Source organism: Chiroxiphia lanceolata, chromosome 5, assembly GCF_009829145.1.
Source record: "Chiroxiphia lanceolata isolate bChiLan1 chromosome 5, bChiLan1.pri, whole genome shotgun sequence".
Lineage (NCBI taxonomy): Eukaryota > Metazoa > Chordata > Aves > Passeriformes > Pipridae > Chiroxiphia > Chiroxiphia lanceolata.
The window spans coordinates 57,499,667-57,521,102 of NC_045641.1; the positions used below are offsets into that span (position 1 = coordinate 57,499,667).

The window sequence follows — 21,436 nt, forward strand, 5'->3', positions numbered from 1 at the left end:
CAGGGCTGCAAAGGTTTGGCATGAAATCCTGGGTTTGGTAGGAACTGTTAGGAGGTTTACTGTGCCTGCAAAGATTTCTAGTGTTATTTGAGATGCTAGAGAATATATCCCACCTGCTCACCTGCTGCTATTTGAGTAGTGTGGTTCTCCCATTAGGTGCTATCCAATATCCTGATACCTCTGAGGGTGTCTGTCTACTGTCAGGTATTGGAAGTGGCACTGTAGCCTTCTGCTTGAGCACCTGGTCCTCACTGGTAGTTCTGCACAGCAGCACTGAGGATTGGGGTTCCCTACCCTTGTCTGGAAGAGTTGTGGCACTTCCCAGAAGGAGGGCATATGGCCCAGAGTAGGTAAGTGCCAATGAAAGCTTCCAACACCCCTCAGCAAAAATTAGCAGAACATCCCAGCATCATGATGAGTGGACAAAGGCCCAGGGCTTGATCCTTTTTCTGCCAACACTCTTGGCGTGCCTGCCACAGGCTTTTGGAAGAGAGTAGCTGTTTACCAGGGGTGTGATGTGGCAGCTTAGAATGTGTTTGCAGGTCCTTAATCATAAAGGAACAGAAAAGGAGAAAAACTGGTGCCCAGATTTTGTTATTGCAAAGCCTTTTGCGATTCAGCCACACAGTAAATCTTTACCTCTTCTTGTGGGATCTTCCAAGCACCTTTTTTGATTTCTGTTGTGCCAGTTCCACTTGGAAATGGTCCCTAGCTGTTGGCCATTATGGTCAGCTGGTGGCACTGTGTGCTGCTGCCAGCTATTGTTGCCTCTGAGGACACTGTGAGACAGATGCAAGCAATATCCTACACATCCTCTTGCATGCTGGACTGTAATGATCTATAACAGCAAGGTCAGTGTATGTGATCCGACTGACTAATCTGCCATTAGCCTTTAATGACCTCCTTGTGACTGCACCTTGGTATAATACTTTCAAGGTATCCAGCCTGTGAGTACTGTAACTCCATGCTTCCCACGTTTGTGCTGCCCTCCACCTCAGCTGGGGTTTTGTACCTTTCGTTAGATGCTCTCGGCCTTTAATTCCCTCCAGCTCTCCCCCTACTGCAGCCTCACCAGTGCTGGTTTGCTGTGAGTTCTGCCTGGGCCAATCCCAGCGCCTCTACAGGGAGGTAATCAAAGCAGAAGGTGTCATCAAACTGAAGATGTGTTAAGCGCACCCCCCACCACCACCCAGTGTCTGAGCATGCACTCAGCAGAAAAGCTTGTGGGTTTAAGCTGTCAGTGTGCTTAATCCCTGCCCTGGGATTAAAGTGAGCTTTTCTAATGAGGAAAAGCAACAGTGATGAGGCCAAGGGATCTAGCACTGGAAACCAGAAACACCAGCAGAAGCAGCCAGGTTCTCCCTGTCACAATCCATGGCTGTGTTTCTTGATACCCTGAGAGGATGGGGATTAGCATGGCAGGGGGTGAGGCACAGGATCAAGTTTGCAGCAGGAAGTTGTGTGCTGGCAAGGTGCAGGCTGGGTGAGGAGGAGTTTGGGCTAGCCATGCCATCTTCAAGCAGCCAGGGTTAAGAAATTGGATGGATCACCTGGCTCTGCCCCACTGGGGGCTCCCATCAGGCTGAGCAATTACAGGGTGCAGCACCTCTACTGCCCTCTCAAAGCCAGCATCCACGGGGGAGCCTCCAACAGGGACAACCCCCTAGTAGTCATATCATATCTTGGCTCTTGGAGATGCAGCATCTTTTAGACTGGTTCTGCATTTCACTGACCTCTTGGCTAGGGAAGTCATCACATGCTCTCTTGTGTTAGCAGGTCTCTAGTCTTCCCTAAGGCAGTCCCTGAACTTTCCATAAAAACAGCCAGTGCAATGTGATGACTGATCTCTGTCAGTTCAACTAACTTACCTTGTGAAGTTTCTATCTGTTCTTCACCAAAACCATGATGGGAAGGGATATCTCCCAGTAGCTGCATGAAACAAACTATGTTTGACCATATCCGAATGTTTCCACTCCAGCACAAGAAACTGCCTTGCTGTCTTGTGACTGTCCAGAGGTTTCACAGTTAAATCCTAGCCTTGTCTGACAGTGGATCCCAGCAGGAGCTGAGATGGCCATTGCACCCAAAGAGGCAGAAAATGCTATTGGCATGGAGGAAATCCACACAGAGAGAAAAGAATCACCAAAAGGTGGGTTTGTATTGGCAGGACTAGAAATCTGGGTCCTCATTTACCTAGGGTAGGGGTAGGGTCCTCAGTCCTGCTACTCCAGCTACCTAAATCTTCTGTAACTGGAGCCACAAACAGCAGCATCATACCACTCCTGTCCCATCACAGCTACCAGGCTGGTGGCTGCTACCTACAGCAATGAGAAGAGCTGGCTGGTTTGGCTTTTCTCAGGTCTCTGCTTTGTGTAAACATTTTATTATATTGGTGATTTGATTACTCGTTTATTTTGGATATTATTTTTTTTAAATTTTATTCTATTTCAGAAGTATTTTAAAGTGAAAAAAAAATGTTGAAAATCATCTAAGAGGGCCTGCATTTGCAAAAAATCCCCAGTTTCTTCTGAAATTCTGCTGTCAGTTCTGTTTCATTTCAGAGGTAGTCTTGATGGGCTTGAGATTACTTTTTTGGAAGTATATGGCCTGACAGAAAAATTTATGCAGCTCTGACTTTACCTAAGTAAGAGTTTGAAAGTATTCATATAGTGAAATCTTTCTGCAAAGTCTGTTTGGAAGGGTGACCCAGACCTGATCTTGAGATGCTTCTTTTGACCATTAAATGGGTTAAGTGCGGAGGGCGAGGAAGAAGTCAGGAATAAAGGCTTAGGGCATGAAACAGCCCAGAGCTCAGAGCTGTGCTCATCTTGCAGGAATTGGGCCTAGGGCAACCCTCAGCTCACACCACTCCTTCTGGGAGAAGGACTGTATCCCAGGAGTGCAGAGGGACTGAGTGTCACAGCATTTTGGGCAGGGGAAGGCAGTAGAGTGTTGCCCAGATGCAGTCCAAGCCATAGGTTTCTGAAGCAGCTGGGGTAACTCAGTGCAAGGCTGTCCTTCCTCTGTTACCACTGGCTGCTGTTTCAGCAACCCCTTGCCATGCCTGGTCACCAGAATGCCCAGGGGCTGGTCAGTGAACACACAATTGGTAGATGTTTCCAGTCTTTTTCCTGGTTCATTGCTACAGGAGCATGAAAAATGTTGACATTTCATGAAGAGGAGGTACAATTTGACTGCTGACAGTTTTTGTTTCTCTATTTCCCTTTGGTGTTCAGGGCAGAAAACATTTACAGTGGAAGAAGCTGTGGAAACCATTGGGTTTGGGAGGTTCCACATCATGCTCTTCCTCATCATGGGCAGCACTGTGGTAGGTATCTGCAGCCATCTGCACTGGCCTGAAAATATGTTCTTATTTCCCTTATTTCTGTGTAGTAATAACCATAAACACTGGGAGCACATATTGTAGCCCATTTTTTTCCCACACATACCTTCTCAAGCAGGATTTCTGCTATTGTCATCTTTGGCCAAAGTAGATATTGGCCACATGGATATCAAACCTATTTCAGGGTAAAGCTGAGCAGGATGGCCCAGAGCACCACGGCTTGGCTCCTGCCCTGAGGCACTGTCAGGGCATGTCTTCAGTAGTGCCTGAGGGCTAGGTTCAGCCTCACACTGGCATTTTCCATGTCATCCCTATGGTGCCCAAATGCTGTCCAACACAGCACAGGAGGGCTGCCATCTTCTCACCCTTGGCTACCTGAAAAATTTCCTGACTTTCATGGTCTTGCGTGAATGGTGTATCTGATTTGAGAACTTGGGCAAAAGCCTGAGGCCAGACCGGGGTAAAGATGTAATAAGGGTATATTCAAGAGAATCACTGCAGCTGAGGCGTAGAAGTCTGTAACTACGTGTAAACAATAGCCTCACTCCTAACTGAAGCCAGCTGCTGGGGCAAACAGCCAATGGACCTATGAAGTTTTTAATCAAAAGCAGTTTTAAGAGTTCATCTCTATGTTAGATTCCTGAATTCACAGTCAGTTGCCTAACCAAGCAGATTCATTTCCAGAGGTAGTTGAAGGTCTTCCACTAGCACAGCAGGATAAGAGTCTCCTCTGCCAAGGACTGACTCTTTCCAAACTTCCTAGATACAGGGTGTACCTAGATATCTGCTTTCTAGATGCACTTTTCTCCCCCCCTCTCCCAGTTGCCAAGTGCTTGCGTCTTCCAGATCAGGCACAGGGCTCAGATCACTGTGGAGGCACCATGGCTTCACAGGACTCTTTTGACACTGTGGGACTGCCAAGGTGCAGGCTTGTAGGACTGAGGGACTTTCCCCTGTGGGCTCTTTCTGGTTTCCCTTCCTGCTAACAGGTACACTTGTTTCCAAAGGTGGCTGAAGCCATGGAGATCATGCTAATAGCTGTTGTGTCCCCTCTCATCCGATGTGAGTGGCAGCTTCAAGACTGGCAGGTGGCTTTAGTCACAACGGTGAGTGACTTGTGTTCCCCCCAGACAGGTTATCCACCATGTGGTCACTATCAGGGGCTTTGTAAAGTACGCTTCCCAGTGGGCCAAATAAATTCCTAGGGTCTCCTTTCAGGAATAAGAACAGTACCACAACTGTAGAAAACCAGAAATCAAGTCCATTCACAGAGCTGTAATGCCAAAGCAAGTCCCCACTTCCATGTTCTTATTTTGATGCCCTTGCCATCCATCCCCCAGCTTTGAGGACTGAAGGAGTGAGTGCCCACACAAAGGAGGTCATCCCCTGATAGCTGCCTTATTCATGGTTCTGGGCACTGCAGTTCATCCTGCCGCCCCGGGAGCATGCAGCTCACCCACAGTTCAAAGAGTAGAGCTTCCCAGTGCTCCTGGAAGTGGGCCCTCCACAGCCGTGTTTCAATTCCCCTTAGATGGTGTTTTTTGGCTACATGGTCTTCAGCATAGTGCTCGGGCTCCTGGCTGACAGGTATGGCCGCTGGAAGGTGAGTGAGTGCTGGGGGCTGCACCACCTTTTCCTGAGCTCCACGGGAGCCATGCGCCTGGCTGAGCCTGTGGTTTGATGACCCTGATTTTTCCCCTTTTGCAGATTCTGCTGCTCTCATTTCTCTGGGCAGCCTATTTCTCCCTGCTGACCTCGTTTGCCCCATCCTACATCTGGTTTGTGTTCCTGCGGGCCATGGTAGGAGGTGGCGTGTCGGGTCACGCGCAAGGGTAAGGCTGTGCCTCATACCTTGTGACACGGGCAGCAGCAAGCTCACCTTCCCAGGGAACTTAACGGAGGCACTGATGGGCCCTGAGGGGCTGAGTTCCTGGGTTTACAGCAAGACAGGCCCTCCAGCTCATCTTGGCTGACCCTAGTGGAGTGCTGAGTCTCCATGCACTGAGCCCAGTGAGCTGTGGCTGAGCTGTGACCTGAAGGTGATGGTGGAGCAGGGGCCTTCAGGGGGGCTGGAAGGGGAAAGGGAGAAAATTCCCATATCACCAAAATGCTGTTCTGTAATTTCACTAAATCCTGGTTAATCGACCTAATTTGCAGTTCCCAGAGACTCCTGAGGCCTGGGATAGAAGGGGCAACTGGTTTACATTAAATTGGTGACAGAGGGATTATTAAGCACATATAAAAACAATTAGACAGGTAACAGAAGAGTGAAGGCTGCTTCCTTGTAAAAAAAAAAAAGTCACAACAATTCTGCTTAAGTAGTAAATTCTTTTTGAATGATGTAAAATGTTCCAACTTACATGAAACTTTTTGTCCTGTTGGAGCAGAAAGGGGGATATGGCGAGGAGAGGAGAAATTCACAATATTAACAACCACTTCCCTAGAAGCCTGGTAAAAAAACTATTTTGTCTCTCTCAGGGAAACAAAAGCAACATTTCAGCATCTTCTATGGTTCCTCAAAGCCTGGTTGCTTCCCACACAGGAAAGCCCAGAACTGGTCATGTTGATCTGAGCACCCTTTGCTGAAGTAGAGGAAGGATAATGGGGGAAAGATCTGCTGTTGTGACAAGAAGGCACCCTGTGCCTGCGTCATGCATCGGCTGAGCTCCTGGCACTGCCTCCTTCACAGGAAGGTCCCTATTCCCTGGTCATGGAGGCTGTTGATGAGCCTCATGAGGATGGAGGGAAATTGCACATTTTATGAAACACTTCACCAGCTGAGACAGAAGGAGCCAATGTGGGTCTTTCCTGGCCTCTCTCTCTGTCCAGCCAAGGAAGCACAATTCACACCTGTGAGCTTGAGAGGTGCCAGGATCCCTCTGCACCAAGGGCTATTTAACCATTTAAAAAGTGGAACAGAGTGTTGTCTTTATTTAATGAAAATAAAATTCACTAAAACTATGAACATACTCTATGCTTGTGCTGGCACTTCGATCAGCCGACAGGATCTTCTTGTAGGTTTCCTAATGTACAGACTGCAGCGTTTACTTGCTTGTACTCCACAAGTGTGGGCTGGAAAGGATTCATGCCTTGTGTTTCCCTTGTACGTAATTCGGTGCCTGCCTGAGTGGAAGGCATAATGAGCAGGGACTCCTCGTCTCTGAGTGCTCAGTGATGGAAGGTACTCTGTCTGTAGGCATCAATGTCCAGCACTGGCTGAGCTGAGCTAAACTTTTACTTGACTTGTATGGAAATTCTCAGTGTTCCTATATTTCTGCATTTTTTTTCCTTTTTTTTTGCCAGGCTTATCATAAAAACGGAATTTTTGCCCACCAAATACCGAGGATACATGTTGCCCTTATCTCAGGTAAAAGGAGTGAGCCCGTTATTGTTTCTTCTAGCTGTGAGTCCCGGGAGATTTGTCTCACTGATGTTGGGAAGCCAGGTCTCCAGTGCATCAGCGTTTCTCCCAGATTGTTCACACCTGTCTGGGTCTGAGTGAGAGTCTGCTGCCTCCTGCATCCTGGAATGTGGCATCTGTGTTACTAAAGACATACACAGGCAGCTGCCTGCAGAAGAGAGGCAAGAAGAGAGGCAAGAAGAGAGGCAATATCTTCTCAAATAATTTGATGCTCCAAGCATTGTATGGGAACTTTGAATGCTGGCTGACACCAACCAGTCTCGTGGTTGTCCTATTGATAATGGGGTTACCTGCTGCAGTGGGACCAGTGCTGATGGACCAGCAGGCACTGGAGCTAGTGGCATTCCCAGGCCCCTTCATGCTGAGGTTCACCCTCCCCTCTCTTTGGATCCCCAGTCATAAAAAATGATTTATGCAGTGATTCCCAGATAAGGGAATCTGTGTCTCTCCCTGTCCCTGCTCAGGGATGGCAAGGGGCTTTGCACAGGACAGGGCTAGCATAGATAGTCACAAATTTGGCCTGAGACATGCTGTGAGGGTTGTGCCCACTTGCTGGGCAAAGATCCCAGCAAGAGTAACTGGGGTTATTGTTTACTGAAGGCTTCTGCAATGGCCACTTGCTGCATGTGCAAATGATCAGTGGAGACCCCATTGAGCCCACAGATTTATCTGACTGTTGAACCAAATGTGTTTGGTGGCAGGGATAATTTGCTTTTCACTACAGTCTCTTTGATCCCAGGGCACCATTACAAAAGTGTCATCAGAAACAGAAGAGTTTATAAAAGAACAATCTTGTATTTCTCCCTAGAAATTTGTTATTTCTGCACACAGATTATTCATGAACTTGCTGTAGCTTCTATGTATTTTTGTGTAATTTGTGTTGGCTGAACTCCTTTGGATGGCCCCCTGGAAAGGGATGTCTCCTAGTGGCAACAAGTGAACTACAGAGAGGAATGTACATGCAGATTGGAGGCCAGATTCTCTGTTGGTATAACTTGGCATTGAGTCTACTGGAGAACCACCAACTTTCAGCAGTGGAAATCTGGCCTGTTTTTGCTTTCTGAGCTTGTAAGTCTGCTACTTCCCTGCAGAGATTTAGACAAGAGGAAAATTCATGAGCATGAGCATTAGCAGAGAAGTGACTGGAAGGACAAAAGAAGTGGCTTTAAGTACAATGGTATCCACAACAAGTTGTCTGTTCATCTGCAGCTAATTAAGACTATCTTCAGCTGTTCCTCCCCAGATCCTTGTCTTTTCCTCTTTCCTGCCACCTAAAGCCAGCTTCTCAGACAGCCACGGGATGGCTCAGTTGAACCTCAGCATTCCCTCACACAGTTCCCCACCTACCCATAGGATCAGACCAGAAGGGAAGAAAATAAACAAATCATTGCCACGTGTTCATGTTTTAACTTCTTTCTTTCCCTTGAAAAGGTGTTTTGGTTGGCAGGATCTTTGTTGATCATTGGCCTGGCATCAGTGGTGAACCCAACCATTGGCTGGCGGTGGTTGATCAGAATTGCTTCCATTCCCGGCATCCTTCTCATCCTGCTGTTCAAGGTAGGAAGATCTTCACTCCCCACTGCACTGCCACTGACCTGATGTCTCCCCAATCACCAAGAAGTACTGCTCTCCACCCCCTGCAAGGCTGGGTCTGTTCTTTAGTCCTCTTTTCACCCTTTCAGCCCTCTCACCCAGGAGCTTGGTAAGGTCCTGATGGCTTGGTGGGGCTGCAGACCAGTTGCTGGGGAGATGTCACCTTGCCAGTGATGTCTTGGCTTTGCTGCTCCTCTGTAGCCCTTCAGCACTCCAGGTTCCAGTGTCCAGGATGCCAGCAGTACCCAGGGATTGGGGTGATGGGCCAGGTACTGAGAAGAAGACAGGCTAGGCAGGGTATGCAAAAAATCACAACTAATATCCTCAGTCTAGTGTGGCCACAGTACACCCTCTTCAGTCTTTACATTTTCTATGGCTGAGGAAAGCAGCCTCAGTAAAGCATTCACAAAACATGTGAAGGTTGACCACAGCTTCCCCAGGTTTACTTCTCCTTCAGAAATATCAGTCTCAGACATAAGAACCATCTTATTTGTGGGGGCGATGTGGAAAATCCCTATTTACAGTGTCCACAGGCACTGCAGTCCTGAGCTGTGGCTGGTGGAAGCCACGCAGATGCAAAAGCCTTTCCTACAGCTGAATGAATACACAAGTCCACCTGGGGTGCTACGTGGGCAGGCAAATGCCAGGTCATTGTGAGCATCCACTTCTATAACTCTGATGTTTGGTTTCCCTGATTATTTTTGCCAGCAAAAAAAATGGATAGCAAAAGTTCTTAGTCCAGAAGAAAAAAAAAGACTGAGTCAGCGTACATACCTCTAAAAAAATGAGTCTTTAATTCATATTTCAGTGATACAGATGTAATTGCTTATAATTTTGGAAAGAGCACTGAGTGTGGATGAACATTGTAAATGCTAGGGAGAAGTGAGTTAGTTCCTAAATTTCAATTATGCTTTTCTTTTTATTAAAATGGCCTTGAGGTATCTTCCAGGAATTTTGCTTAAGTAAGTCACATGTGCCTCATCTCATTTTAGAATGTCAATTAATTCAGGATTGGTTTTTTTAAGCCTGTGTCTTTGGCTCCCACCTTTCATAAGTGCTAGACACAGGTGGCTCAGTGGCAGAATCCTGGGAGCTGGACCAAGAAATGGGTTTGTTGGGCAGGGTGAGCCCCCCAAGCAAGGGATGTGGGGACCTGGAGGGGTACCCCAAGGCATGGCTGGGCAGGAGGACAGGCAAAAGGCTGCTTTGGCTCATGGAGTGCCCCTGCTAACCTGACCAGGCCCCTGGGCATGACAGGAAGCTGAGTAGGACAAGAGGGGTGCAGAAAGGCTTTCTGACACCACTCTGCTTTCAGTTCATCCCGGAATCGGCACGGTACAACGTGTCCATGGGAAACATGGGGGCTGCCCTGGCCACGCTGCAGAGGATAGCCAGGATGAATGGGGCGGCGATGCCAGAGGGGGTGCTGAGGGAGCCCGCCAAGGTAAGTTGAGGCTGCATTGCTGCCCAGCCCATCCATCCTGGGCTTTTCTTTTGGAGAGATTGGAATCTTGGCCCTCAAAATGGAAGGAAGTTTTCTGCTTTTTTTCTCCTCAATTTGTGTTCGTTCAAAAAAATATTGTGCTAAGAAAAGATATATTTCCTTTACCATGAGAAGGGCTCCTGGCAAAGCACATTCTTCCTTATTGCCCACCCCTCCCACAAGGGGGTTCCCTGTGCCATGAGACCTTGGAACTGCCCCTTGGGGTCCCTCTCAGGGCTGTGACCAGGCAGGCTGAAAGGATCCCTGTCATGAGGTCAACTCAATGCTGCCAGAGGCTTCTCCCAGCCCCTGGCCTGGCTTGTCCACTGTGTCCCAGCACCTCAGGTTCCCTGAGTGTGGAGCCACTGACGAGCAGAAGAGGATCAAAGCAGGAGAGACCATTTCACAGCTACCACCATCTGCACCTGCAAGCAGCTGAGCAGCTCAGGAGTTGATCACTGCTGGACTGAAATGCCCACAAGTGTGTGTGGGTGTTTCAGGGCAGGCAGGAGAGGAGCTGGGGCCAGGCTCCTCCCAGGCTTCTCCTCCTTACCCCCTAGTCTGGGCTCTGCTGTCTGGTAGGTGGGAGGACTTAGTCAGGTGGCTCCTTTGGCCCCCAAGACAGGAAGATTAGACAAATCTATTGTCAAGGGCCTCAAAATTAGTATCCAGCTCTTTTAAGTCCCTTTCCTGGACCTCTTTGCTGCTTATTCAATCCCACAGGCACCAAACATTGTCCTTAGCAACTCGTGCAAGACGGTGCTATTGTATTGGAATTAATTAGGATTAAAGCTTCCCTGCAGTTTAATTGAATTTATGTAATGGACCCACATTGGCTGTGAGAAGCATTTTTGTTGGTTGTGCACCCTCTCAAGCTTAACCAATGAGGAGGAAAATAAAAATAAAGGCAAACCAAACCACTGCTGTGAACTCCTCTCCCCTCAGTGGTGGGATGCTGGGGCAGCTGCTGGCTCCTGGGAAGCAGCAGGGCAGGCAGGGTCCCCCAGTGCCTGCCTGTGTCTGTGCTCGCTGGCATTTCAGGCCAAAAACTTGCTTCACAAGCAGAGCAGCACATGGGGCAATGGGAGCTGACAGCAGCCCCAGCAGTGCTGGCCCCATAAGAAGCAACCAAGGCCCCCTCTGGCTCCATCATTGTCACACTGGGGCCAGACTGCTGGGATCTGTGAGACCTGATGGGAGTGCTCAGGATGTTCTTTCTCCCCCCTTCCATCCTTTGCAGTGCATCCTCCTGTGGGCATCTTTTGGGAAGCGGTGCTTTCCTCTTTGCAGGTTTGGTGGGGTGCTGTGTTGCACCATCTGTCAGTCTGTGCCACCAGCAGCCTGTGTCAAGGGCAGGGAGGCCTGGGATGGCAGTTGCTGCCACAGAACATTTGCCCCTGTATAAAAGATGCCCTTTTTATAATGTCTATTTCTAACGTATGGTTTGCAGGAAAGGAGAGGAAGATTCAAGGACCTCATCCACCCCAAATACCTCAGAACCACTTTGCAGATATGGATCATATGGTAATTTTTTTTTCTCTTGTTTATCATCTCATTCTCTCAGTTGAAAGTGTGCAGGGAGTAGAAGTCTTCTGTTGACTCTGCCATTACAAGGCATCACTCTGCCTCACGTGGTGACTGTAGATCCTTGGCAGCTGGAGGAGAGTATGCAGACATGGATCACCACAGGTTTGCCCTGACCTCAGACTATTCCTCAGACACCCTGACTGGTTGCTGTTAAGAGAGGTAGAAAAGGGTTGGACATCCAGGGCAGTGTAGGGTGCCATGTGTCCTTTCTCAGGACAGGGCAGCTCATGGAAGGTTGATTGGGAACCAGGTGAGAGCCACAGGAGAAAGCCCACGCCTGCCTGCACCATGCACCAGCCATGTCCCCACAACTCCGCTTCCCTTCTTGGTGTAAACTTGTTCTTCCCAAGAGGAAAACAAACATACCACCTTTGCAGGCCAGCCAAAGTCCCAGTGAAATAGGGCTCTGACAGAAACACATTAACCGGTGCCAGTTCCACTCACTGGGGAAAATTGAGATTGAAGAAATGGGTTTCATATGCAATGTTCCCAGTAGCTGTATGCGAGGGTAATACATGTTTCATTGACTTTGCTGTCTGGAATGGAAATGTATAAATAATAAGTCCATGAGAACACATTGACCCATAATGTTGCTAGCCAGGCCTTGAATTTTTTATGCTTTTTTTCTTCTTGACTTGTTATGAGTGTTATGAAATATCATTTTGGTTTTTAATCTTCCTTTCTCTCCTAGTCCTCTCAGGAGTTTCTGGCATGTTCTTGGGTTTGCATTCCCATCCCCCCCTGCCCCAAGCATCTCCTGCCTCCCCAGGCAGCCCAGATTCTGCTGCTTTTTTCTGAAAATGCTGGGGGGAATAAAAAAGTGAAAATTAATTCTCAGCCTACTTATGATTATGCGTATGCTGAATTACTTGATAAAGACAAGGCAAGGCTGCCATCACCAATTCTGTATTCTTGACAGCCAGCCAGGGTGCAATGTGAGCCTCTCCAGCCAGTTAATGAAAACTCCTCTTGAAAATCCCTGGGTAGAAAGGATAAGGACTAAAAAATAACCTGGGTATCTGCTTCCTGGGAGCTGAAAGTGTTGAGGCCCGATGTTGAGATTCCCTGGTTCCCCAGGAAGGGGTGGTTTGGAAATGTCTTCACTTACAACCCTGCATTAGGAAAGGGACTGAAGGGGTAGGCTGTCTTCAGCATGGCCACAGCAGGTCACCTGCTGCAGAGCAAGAAACAGAAATAAGGGGCAAGCAAAATGACAAGCATAATGACTGTAGTGGGTTGACCCTGGCTGGATACCAAGTACCCACCAAAGCTGCTCTATTTCTCCCATGTTCAGCTGGACAAGGGAGAGAAAATATGAATTAATGCTCGTGGGTCAGGGAGAGATTGCTCACCAATTACCGTCATGGGCAAAACTGATTCAGCTTGGAGAAATTAATTTAATTTATTGCCAATCAAATTAGAGTAGGGTAATGAGAAATAAAATGAAATCTTAAAAACACTTTTCCCTCACCTCTCCCTTCTTCCTAGGCTCAATTTCACTCCTGATTTTCTCTCCCTCCTCCCCTCCAGTGGAACAGGGGATGGGGAATGAAGGCTGTGGTCAGTTCCTCACATGTTGTCTCTACTATTCGTTGCTCCTCAGGGGGAGGACTCTTCACACTCTTCCCCTGCTCCAGCACAGGGGCCCTCCCACAGGAAACAGTCCTCCATGAATTTCTCCAATGTGAGTCCTTCCCACGGACTGCAGTTCTTCACGAACTGCTCCAGTGTGAGTCCCTTCCATGGGGTGCAGTCCTTCAGGAACAGGCTGCTCCAGCCTGGAACCTCATTGGGGTCAGAAGTCCTGCCAGTAAAATTGCTTCAGTGTGGGCTCTTCTCTCCATGGATCCTCAGGTCCTGTCAGGAGCCTGCTCCAGGGCAGGCTTCCCTGGGGTCAGAACCTCTTTCAGGCATCCACCTGCTCCAGCATGGGGTCCTCCACAGGCTGCAAGTGGACATCTGCTCCCCCATGGACCTCCATGTGCTGCAGGGGCACAGCTGCCTCACCATGGTCATCACCATGGGCTGCGGGGGAATCACAGCTCTGATGCCTGGAGCATCTTCTCCACCTCCTTCTTCACTGATCTGGGTGTCTCAAGAGATGTTTCTCACACACATTCTCACTCCTTTCTCTGGCTGCAGTTGCTTTTGCAGTTTTTTCCCCTCACACACATTATCCCCAAGGTGCTACCACTGTTTCTGATGGGCTCAGCCTTGGTCAGCAGCAAAACTGTTCAGCCAGCTGGCATTGGCTCTGTCAGACATGGGAGAAGCTTCTGAGAGCTTGTCTCCCCACCCACTACCAAAACCTGGCCATGCAAATCCTACACAAAGATGAACTATGACCTGGGGTGAGGTGCCCCAAGGAAGGACCTAGATGGCAGGTGTGTGCCATGGGTGGCATGTGACCAGTGGCCTGGTGGGTGCCAGAGCCACTGCTCTGCTCAGGCTAAGAGCTGGTGCGTGCAGTGGGGGTCTCAGGGCACCCAAAACCTGTTGCATTTTAGTTTCCTCACCTTCCCTATCATAGTTGTACCTTATTTATCTTTTCTCCCCACAGGCTTGGCATAGCTTTTGCTTATTATGGTGTCATCTTGGCCAGTGCTGAGTTACTGGAGCGGGACATCGTCTGTGGCTCTGCAGCCCCACCAGTGCAGGACTCTGGCGATGACTCTGAGGAGAGCCACAGCCCCTGCCACTGCCACTTTTTTGGGCCTGCTGCCTACCAGACCATGATCATCAGCACGGCCGGAGAGATCGCACGTAACCTCTCCTCCCCTCCCTGCCCTCCCATTCCCTACTGCAGACAGCCAGAGCTCACTGCAAAGGTTTTAGCTGTGCATGCATTGCTGGCAACTTCTCTGACACAGGCCATGAGCCCGTGGCAAAGGGGAAACAGAGGGCATTGCTCCCCAGGTGAATAATTCAGCTCCTGGTGACAGCACAGGTCCTTCCAGGAACAGAGCTAAAGACCTCCTTTGCAATTAGTACGTACCAACAGCCTTGGTTAGACTCCAGGGGAAATTGCTCTTAACGTAACAGAACTGAGCGTGGCTTCCCAAATATGCAGATTTTGGAAAGTCATAAACAAGCAAGGATTACAAATAGTTAGATCAGCATAATTGAATGTATCACATAGGTGCCCTACTTTCCAAGAGATGGTGGCCTTGGGAGCAGATACTGTGCTGAGCACTACAGCAAAGGACAGCTAAGTGCCCGGGGAATCTACAACAAACCAAACTGCTCCCTGGTGCAACCTGCCTGGGAGCACTGGGGATTGGATGGTAGGATGGCCTAAAGCACCCATGTGGCACTCTTGAAAGAACTTGGTGTGTTGTGTGGGTCTAGTGTTACAATATGCCTGAGAGGTGCACGTTTTCCCTGGTTCGTGTCTCAGCAGATGAACAACAAAGCAATGGGGTGTTGGGTCCTGCGGGGGCAGCCAGGCTGGGATCAGTCCAGTGATGTGCTCAGGTGCCTACTGGGCTCCTGGCTCAGTGGGGGACTCAGTGGGGCGCACTCCAGGCCCTGGTGCTTGGCTGGGCTGTGGCTAGAGGGAGGAAAACCACCCAGGCCTGTGCCGCTCACCCAGCGGGTGCCTTCCTTGCATGGCTCAGGACAGGCATTGGTGCCCTGCCTCAGCACAGCAGGGCAACTTCAAAGAAGCACAGGCTCCATCATCTGAGGGGAAGGAGGGAAAAAAAAGGAGCATGGGGGCAAATTACAGGGTTTGGGTACAGGAAAAGAATTATAGGGTTTGTGCATTTTATAGAACATTTGGTAGGCACAGGGGATGCAGACAGGTGTCTTTGAGGCACCCTGCATAAGGTCTGTCAAGACAGGCAATCATTGCAGTTAGATGATCTAATGTTTTATGGTTCTCCTTTTTATCTCCAGTAAATCCTCTGAACATTCTTGGCATCAATCTCCTCGGAAGACGTCTGAGCCTGTGTATCACCATGGCATGTACAGCCCTATTCTTTCTTCTCCTTAATATCTGCACCTCCAGGTACTCTGACTCAGACTGTGGGTCTTCTTGAGGGTCACGCAATGCTGAGGGCGAGACCTATATTATTCTCAGGTCACCAGTCTGTCAGGCCAGTAATTCTTTTAGACCTGAAAAAAGCCTCTGACTAGTTCCCCCTCTTCCTGGGAAAGCTGTGGCAGCACATGCTGTGGTGCAGTGGTGTGCAGAGGGGCTCACTTCTATTACTGAGCCCACATGGCTTCACCCTAGCATACAACAAGCTGCTTTTAGCACAGTCTAGAAAAGAAGTAATATTTTTCATTCACTTTTTTCCCCCCTTTCTTTTTTTTCTGGAAATGTTACATGTGTCTGCTCTAACTTGTAGAGTCAGGCCCTTCACGAGAGCTCAAGGCATCAAGAGAAAGTCTGCCACAAGTGCTGTAATTTGTCAGGATGCATAAGATTGATCCCTCTCAAGCTGGCAGAGCTTAATGGATACTGAAAATCAGGATGGCTTCACATTGAAGTTTCCTCTAAACTGCCTGATAGCCTGAAGGCTGCTTGCCACAGGTGTACATCCCTTCCCCATGGAACACCGGTCCTGGAGGCTGGCTGGAATACTTGGGAGCTGGAGTGGAGGCTGCAAATAGTTGTTAAGCTAAATAAGCCGGTGTCAGGAAGCTTCCAGTCATTCAGTGAGCGTCAGTGCTGTTAGTATTTTCAGGTTTCCTTAAAGCTGAGCCTGACCATAATATCTTCTTGCAAAAGTTTTATACAGGGACCAAAAGGGAGGGCCAGGCTGGAAGTCAAGGCTTGACCATGATGCTGAGGGCACCAGCTGAGCCACTCAGGTCCTGTTCAAATAATTTCTCTAGCCTCTAACACTGGCTTAAAGGAAACCTTACATGTAATAGCCTGTTGTCAAACATGCCTCGACAATGACTACTTGTCAACAATCAGCTTTTCCTTATGCTTTCCCTTATATTAAGCTGGTAAAAGCCTGAGCACAGTGTATATATTAGGTTGTATCTCTGCTGATTTCTGCTCAGTGATACTAACTTTGCCCCACATGGCTTTCTCTCTAGTGCAGGCATGGTTGGTTTTCTCTTCATGCTGCGTGCCTTGGTTTCAGCAAACTTCAACACCATCTACATTTACACAGCAGAGGTGGGTCCTCCTTGAAGTTTGTTATGCTGCTTGAAATACCATTTGCATATACCCAGGAATGCTATCTACTATAGATCAGAGAAGGAATCAGAAAACCAGCTGGAGATAACAGGAGCAGGTGGAAGAGGAATGCTCTACTGAGCCAGCTGCTGAAAAAATCCCACTATTTTTGAGGATATTGGGTACCACCATCTTTCAAACCCCACAGTCTTTCCCCTCTCTAATTCCTGCAGTCAGAAAGTAGGCTACCACTAAAAGGAACTTTTCCAGGCTAAAGGGACTGGTGTAGTAATACTGAGGTAGTATATGAGATTATGTATATGATTCTTTTCACTTAATGGAAATTGCTGTGTTCTGTCTGTAAATAGTTTTAATCCTTCAGAGAACTTGTCTTTCATACAGCTTTGGAGCTATGAGTTCTGCAAGTTAAGTATGCATTCTTGGGTTTTTTGGTTTGGTTTTGTTTTTTTTTTTTAAACAATTGTATGGAGTTAAACGTATTTCCTTGCAAGTGAGTAAAGTGATAAAGAGCAAACACAAGTAGCTCTCCATGTTGGTCTGATATTTCTTTTAATAGTGTCTATAATATTTAAACTCGCACCAGGCTTGTATAAATACCAAAATTTTAGTAGTTTTGACTGGTGTTGATGTAAAGAGCATTGCTGCAACAGCCACATCATAAAACAATTCTACTCACAATTTAATCAATGGTCAAAACCAAACTTGAAAATTCCCTTTTAAGCCATGTGCCTGGACTCTTATTGAATTAACTTACTCCATTCACTTGGCCCAGTAAAGTATTTGAACAAAGGCTTATGTGAGTATACTTGCTAAAATCTGTTAAGAGGATTTTAAAAAGTTAAACAAAATTCATACTTAAAGTGTTTTATTGGCACAGGTGTTTGGGAAATGTGAGAGATAAACTACACAAAACATATTCTTCTAAGCCTGGAGCTTTCTTACTGGGATCTGTTTTCTCTTTTTCCTCCTTCTAAACAAAAGTGCTGCTGATAAAAATGAATAGGCAGCCTTGAAGGCTGCAGACAATGTCCTTTCTTCCTGCTTTCCAGATACGGGCCTGGCAATATTAATTGAATTCTTCCTTTAGCACCCAACTCTGTGACTTTGGTGTGAGCTGCCCAGCATAGCTGGGAGAAAGGTGACAGTAGTGGTGCTAAGCAAATGCAGGGGAATCACCTCCAGTTTTGATTGACTTGCCCTAAAACTTTACTTGGGGCAAAAAAAGAGAGATTTGTAATGGCTCAAGTGAGACCTAAAGCAGACTTTCTTTCTTTACATTTCTTATCCCACTAGCTGCCCTTGATAACACAACAGGTCTCTCTAAACAAAAATTAACAAAAAAAAAAAAAGTACAGATATCACAGATTGGTGTTGCACTAATCCAATTTCTTTCTGGCCTGTTTTAGGTTTATCCCACCACAATGCGAGCGCTGGGGATGGGAACAAGTGGGTCACTGTGCCGTGTTGGAGCTATGGTGGCCCCATTTATATCACAAGTAAGAGCATGCTTGATAATGTCGGTAAACATTGCTAGCATTGCTGCCAAATATAGAGAGATACCCCTGACATTCATCCAAATAAAAGGGTGTAATCAATCATGCACTCCCAACCCTGTACACAGAGTATTTGGATGGTCTCTGACAGATACAGCTCTGCATAATTCTCATCACGGAGTTCGTCTTGGTAGTATCTGCCACTTTCTGAAAGCTCTTAAGATTCATGAGACATTATTTTTCTATTGTGGAGTCTCTCAGCTCTTTGTGACCTTTTGTTCACTCTTAATTCCTAATTAAGTGCCAGCCCCCCATACCACCAAGCTCATGTTCAATGTTCTTTTGCCTGCAGGTCCTTATGAACGCTTCTTTCATTGGGGCCCTGTGCCTTTTCTCATCTGTGTGTGTTGTCTGTGCGATCTCTGCGGTCACACTGCCCATCGAGACCAAGGGCAGGGCCCTGCAGGTGTGTATCACCACCCCAGTAGCTCCTGTGTATCTAAATGCTGTTTAGAGACTGCAGCTGATGATTCAGCCGGAATCCAAACTGAACTCTCTTGAGGTTTCATAAGACAGATAGGCAAGCACAGGAACATGCTGTTGCAGTTATTCCAGCTGCCTAAAACTCATTTCTTGTGAAAGAATAAACCACAATGCCAGCCTCAGCCACCTCAGCTTACATGTGAGCATGTTTGTTAGCTTTAGCTCGTGCAAGCCTCTCGTCATCCTACCTTCAATCCAGACTTTGAAGTTGCTACTTCATAGGCACATGTTCTGGTTTGCCTATGCTGCAAGGAGAGGACAGCAGATGCATAGAACACCTGAAACTACAGAAGCCATTTCTTCATCAACTTCAGGGCTACAGCCCCACCTCCATCAGTCCATTAGCTAAGCCCTTAGGGTTAGCATCCTCTACAGACAGCCAAAACACTTAAGCACAAAGATTAAGGAGGTAAGTTTAAATTCAGCCAGCCTCCCATGTGCAAGTTGCACTAGTTTAATTAGAGGAGGTGGTGAGCACTTCTGTGATTCCAGTCAGTTCATCTATACCGGTATGGCATGCATGCAGCATGGTCACATCTCTTTGTGTCACTCTACAGTCTTAACTGTATAAACCACAACACCATGGGCTAAATAATCCATATTCTTTAGCAGCCTAAAGCATGGCAGATGATTGATCAAACTGGTTTATGAGGGCTTCGGAACCAGACTTCAAAATTGTCACATATACAAACACACAGGTATTACATACAGACACACACAAACACACACTCTTAACTTCAGTGGGTCACATCTTCTAAGGTTCCCCCAAGATTCACAGGACAATTAACATTAGGATTTTAAGGGTTAAAAAATTAATTGCTGCCTGCTTCCTTAAATGACTGCCTTTTAGAAAAGCATGTGCTTTATAGTTTTATGTAATTCGAAGTATCTGTATAATATTTCCTAGAAGACTGGGGCGGGGAGGGGGGGGGGAATCAAAATTTACATAAAGAAATGGACAAACCAACCTATTCTTCCCTCCTGGGTGAAATTCAAACCCATACAAAGAGGCCAGAGAGCCACTCAGGCCTTCATAAGGTTGGATTTACAATAATTACTAAGGAAAACACTTGATTAAAACTGCTTTAAATATAAAAGCTTTGATTCAGCTACAGCTGAAATAACTTCGGCTAACAGCGGTTGAGAAAAATACAAGCGTAATCATTCCTTAATGGGATCTCTCTTTTCCTGGGGCATTAACTCAATTAATTTATTATCCTCCTTGTTACAAATAAGTTATAAACTCCAGCTGCTGGCCTTTACATGGCACAAGCCAAAAGAACAGAAAAATAAAAATCTGTGGAACTAGTTGTGTAGGCAGAGAAGCGCCTTTTAGAGCTTAAATTCAACTTTTGACTCTTATCTCATGGTCACTTAAGAGGTTACATTTCTGTCACACAGCCATTCAGGGACTGACAAATCACGACTGTTGAACATGTCATCCAAGGGCCTCACACAGTACAGTCATCCAGTCCACACAGGAATTTAAATACATGATGTAAAAGCTCTTCTAACATGGCGATATTTAGTGCTAAGGCTCCAGGAAATAGATATGTTCCTTAAAACTAGGTCAAAATGAACCAACTAAATAAAATCTATGTAAGTAACTTTTTGTGAAATCTAGACACTGACATTTAAAAAGCGCATCTACTCATTTCAGATTATTAGGACAGTATCAGTCCACTCTCAAAGTAGTCAGGGAATTGTTTGTCAGAAGCGAGACCTTTTGGACATATCCAAATGCATATTATTTTCCAGTGTATCCACTTCTGTTGGTTTTCATGTGCATTTTATTAATTTTATGTATTTTTTTCTTTTCCCTTTTTAGCAAGCAAAATGAAAACAAGTGTTTGATGTTGGACTGGGTAGGAAAGAAAAATAAACCTTTGGAATCTGTCATTTCCTGTGAGCTGCATTTGATGTTGATTGCTTCTCCATACCATTTCCATTATAAAAAAATTGCAACTGAACAGTGTGAAAGTTATGATTTGTATAGAAAAATGGCAAATTTCTCAAAGACGTTCCTTTTCTTATGATTAAATAAATAGATGCTTTCTACCCTTCCTGTGAAGTGAGATGATGAGTCCTTACTACTGTCAGTAGTGACACTGAAAACACACACACACACAAAATAATTTTAAAAAAAATAGGAAACCCATTCAGTGAATTGAGGTAAAGGGGGGAAAAATACACAAAGAAGATATGGTCTTCGCCATAGCAGCTTGAAAGAATATAATACTTTCCTCAACTCTTTGTGCATATACCATCTGCATGAAGTAGCAAAAATTTAACATCTCAAACCTCACTGCAGTGACAGTTTTTGAGGATTGTTAGGGTGGTGTCCAAGACCACAAAATAAAAGGTGAGTCATATTTTTTCCAGTGGATTATTTAAAGAGAGACATTTTCAAGCAGTTTACAGCAGACAGCTAAGTAAGGACTGTAGGAATACATCTACTCTCCTCTCCCCAGTGTTTTCCACTAGGATAACTTGAGAATGGAGCTGAGTAGGTGTCCAGCTTCACCTCTAAATGCATTAAAAGCCTCCTAATAAATCTGTGTTTGCAAGTTATGGTCTGGGGAAACACACAGCACCTTCTTCCTCTGGAAGCACTGTTAAACTTGGTGCCGGGGTATCTAGGACTTCTAGGCTTTGCTAGATCTTTAAGAGTTCAAATATTGCAATGGCAGTGCTTCTTTATTTTTTCAGTCTGTGCTACTGTGGTGTGCACTGATCACACTTGTTTAGCTAGAATAGTCTCCCTCACTATCTTGTTCTGCTCCTTAACCTCTCTTTATTATTTTTCTGGTACTCTAGG

General features: G+C 46.6%; 1 protein-coding gene across 7 annotated transcripts; it reads left to right on the plus strand.

Moving 5' to 3' along the window:
* The first annotated feature begins 237 nt into the window (after positions 1-237).
* On the plus strand, positions 238-20,671 carry SVOPL (SVOP like). Of its 7 annotated transcripts, none has more exons than XM_032689069.1 (16): positions 238-350; positions 1,979-2,149; positions 3,237-3,328; positions 4,333-4,449; positions 4,875-4,946; positions 5,051-5,175; positions 6,647-6,710; positions 8,196-8,321; positions 9,673-9,801; positions 11,291-11,364; positions 13,988-14,343; positions 15,325-15,436; positions 16,480-16,561; positions 17,989-18,078; positions 18,428-18,541; positions 20,447-20,671. In XM_032689069.1, the coding sequence occupies exons 2-16, from the start codon at positions 2,071-2,073 to the stop codon at positions 20,456-20,458; spliced, it is 1,644 nt and encodes a 547-aa protein (XP_032544960.1). In that variant the 5' UTR covers positions 238-350; positions 1,979-2,070; the 3' UTR covers positions 20,459-20,671. The 7 variants fall into 7 exon arrangements, with proteins under 7 accessions (XP_032544960.1, XP_032544964.1, XP_032544963.1 ...); XM_032689073.1 differs by having other exon boundaries at positions 13,988-14,190; XM_032689072.1 differs by having other exon boundaries at positions 4,351-4,449.
* The last annotated feature ends 765 nt before the right edge of the window (positions 20,672-21,436 follow it).

Coding starts and splice junctions, on each gene's coding strand:
- SVOPL (XM_032689069.1), top strand. CDS start 2,071: ATGGCCATTGCACCCAAAGAGGCAGAAAATGCTATTGGCATGGAGGAA. Junction 4,450..4,874: donor AGGTGGCTTTAGTCACAACG/GTGAGTGACTTG, acceptor AATTCCCCTTAG/ATGGTGTTTTTTGGCTACAT. Junction 15,437..16,479: donor CTTAATATCTGCACCTCCAG/GTACTCTGACTC, acceptor CTTTCTCTCTAG/TGCAGGCATGGTTGGTTTTC.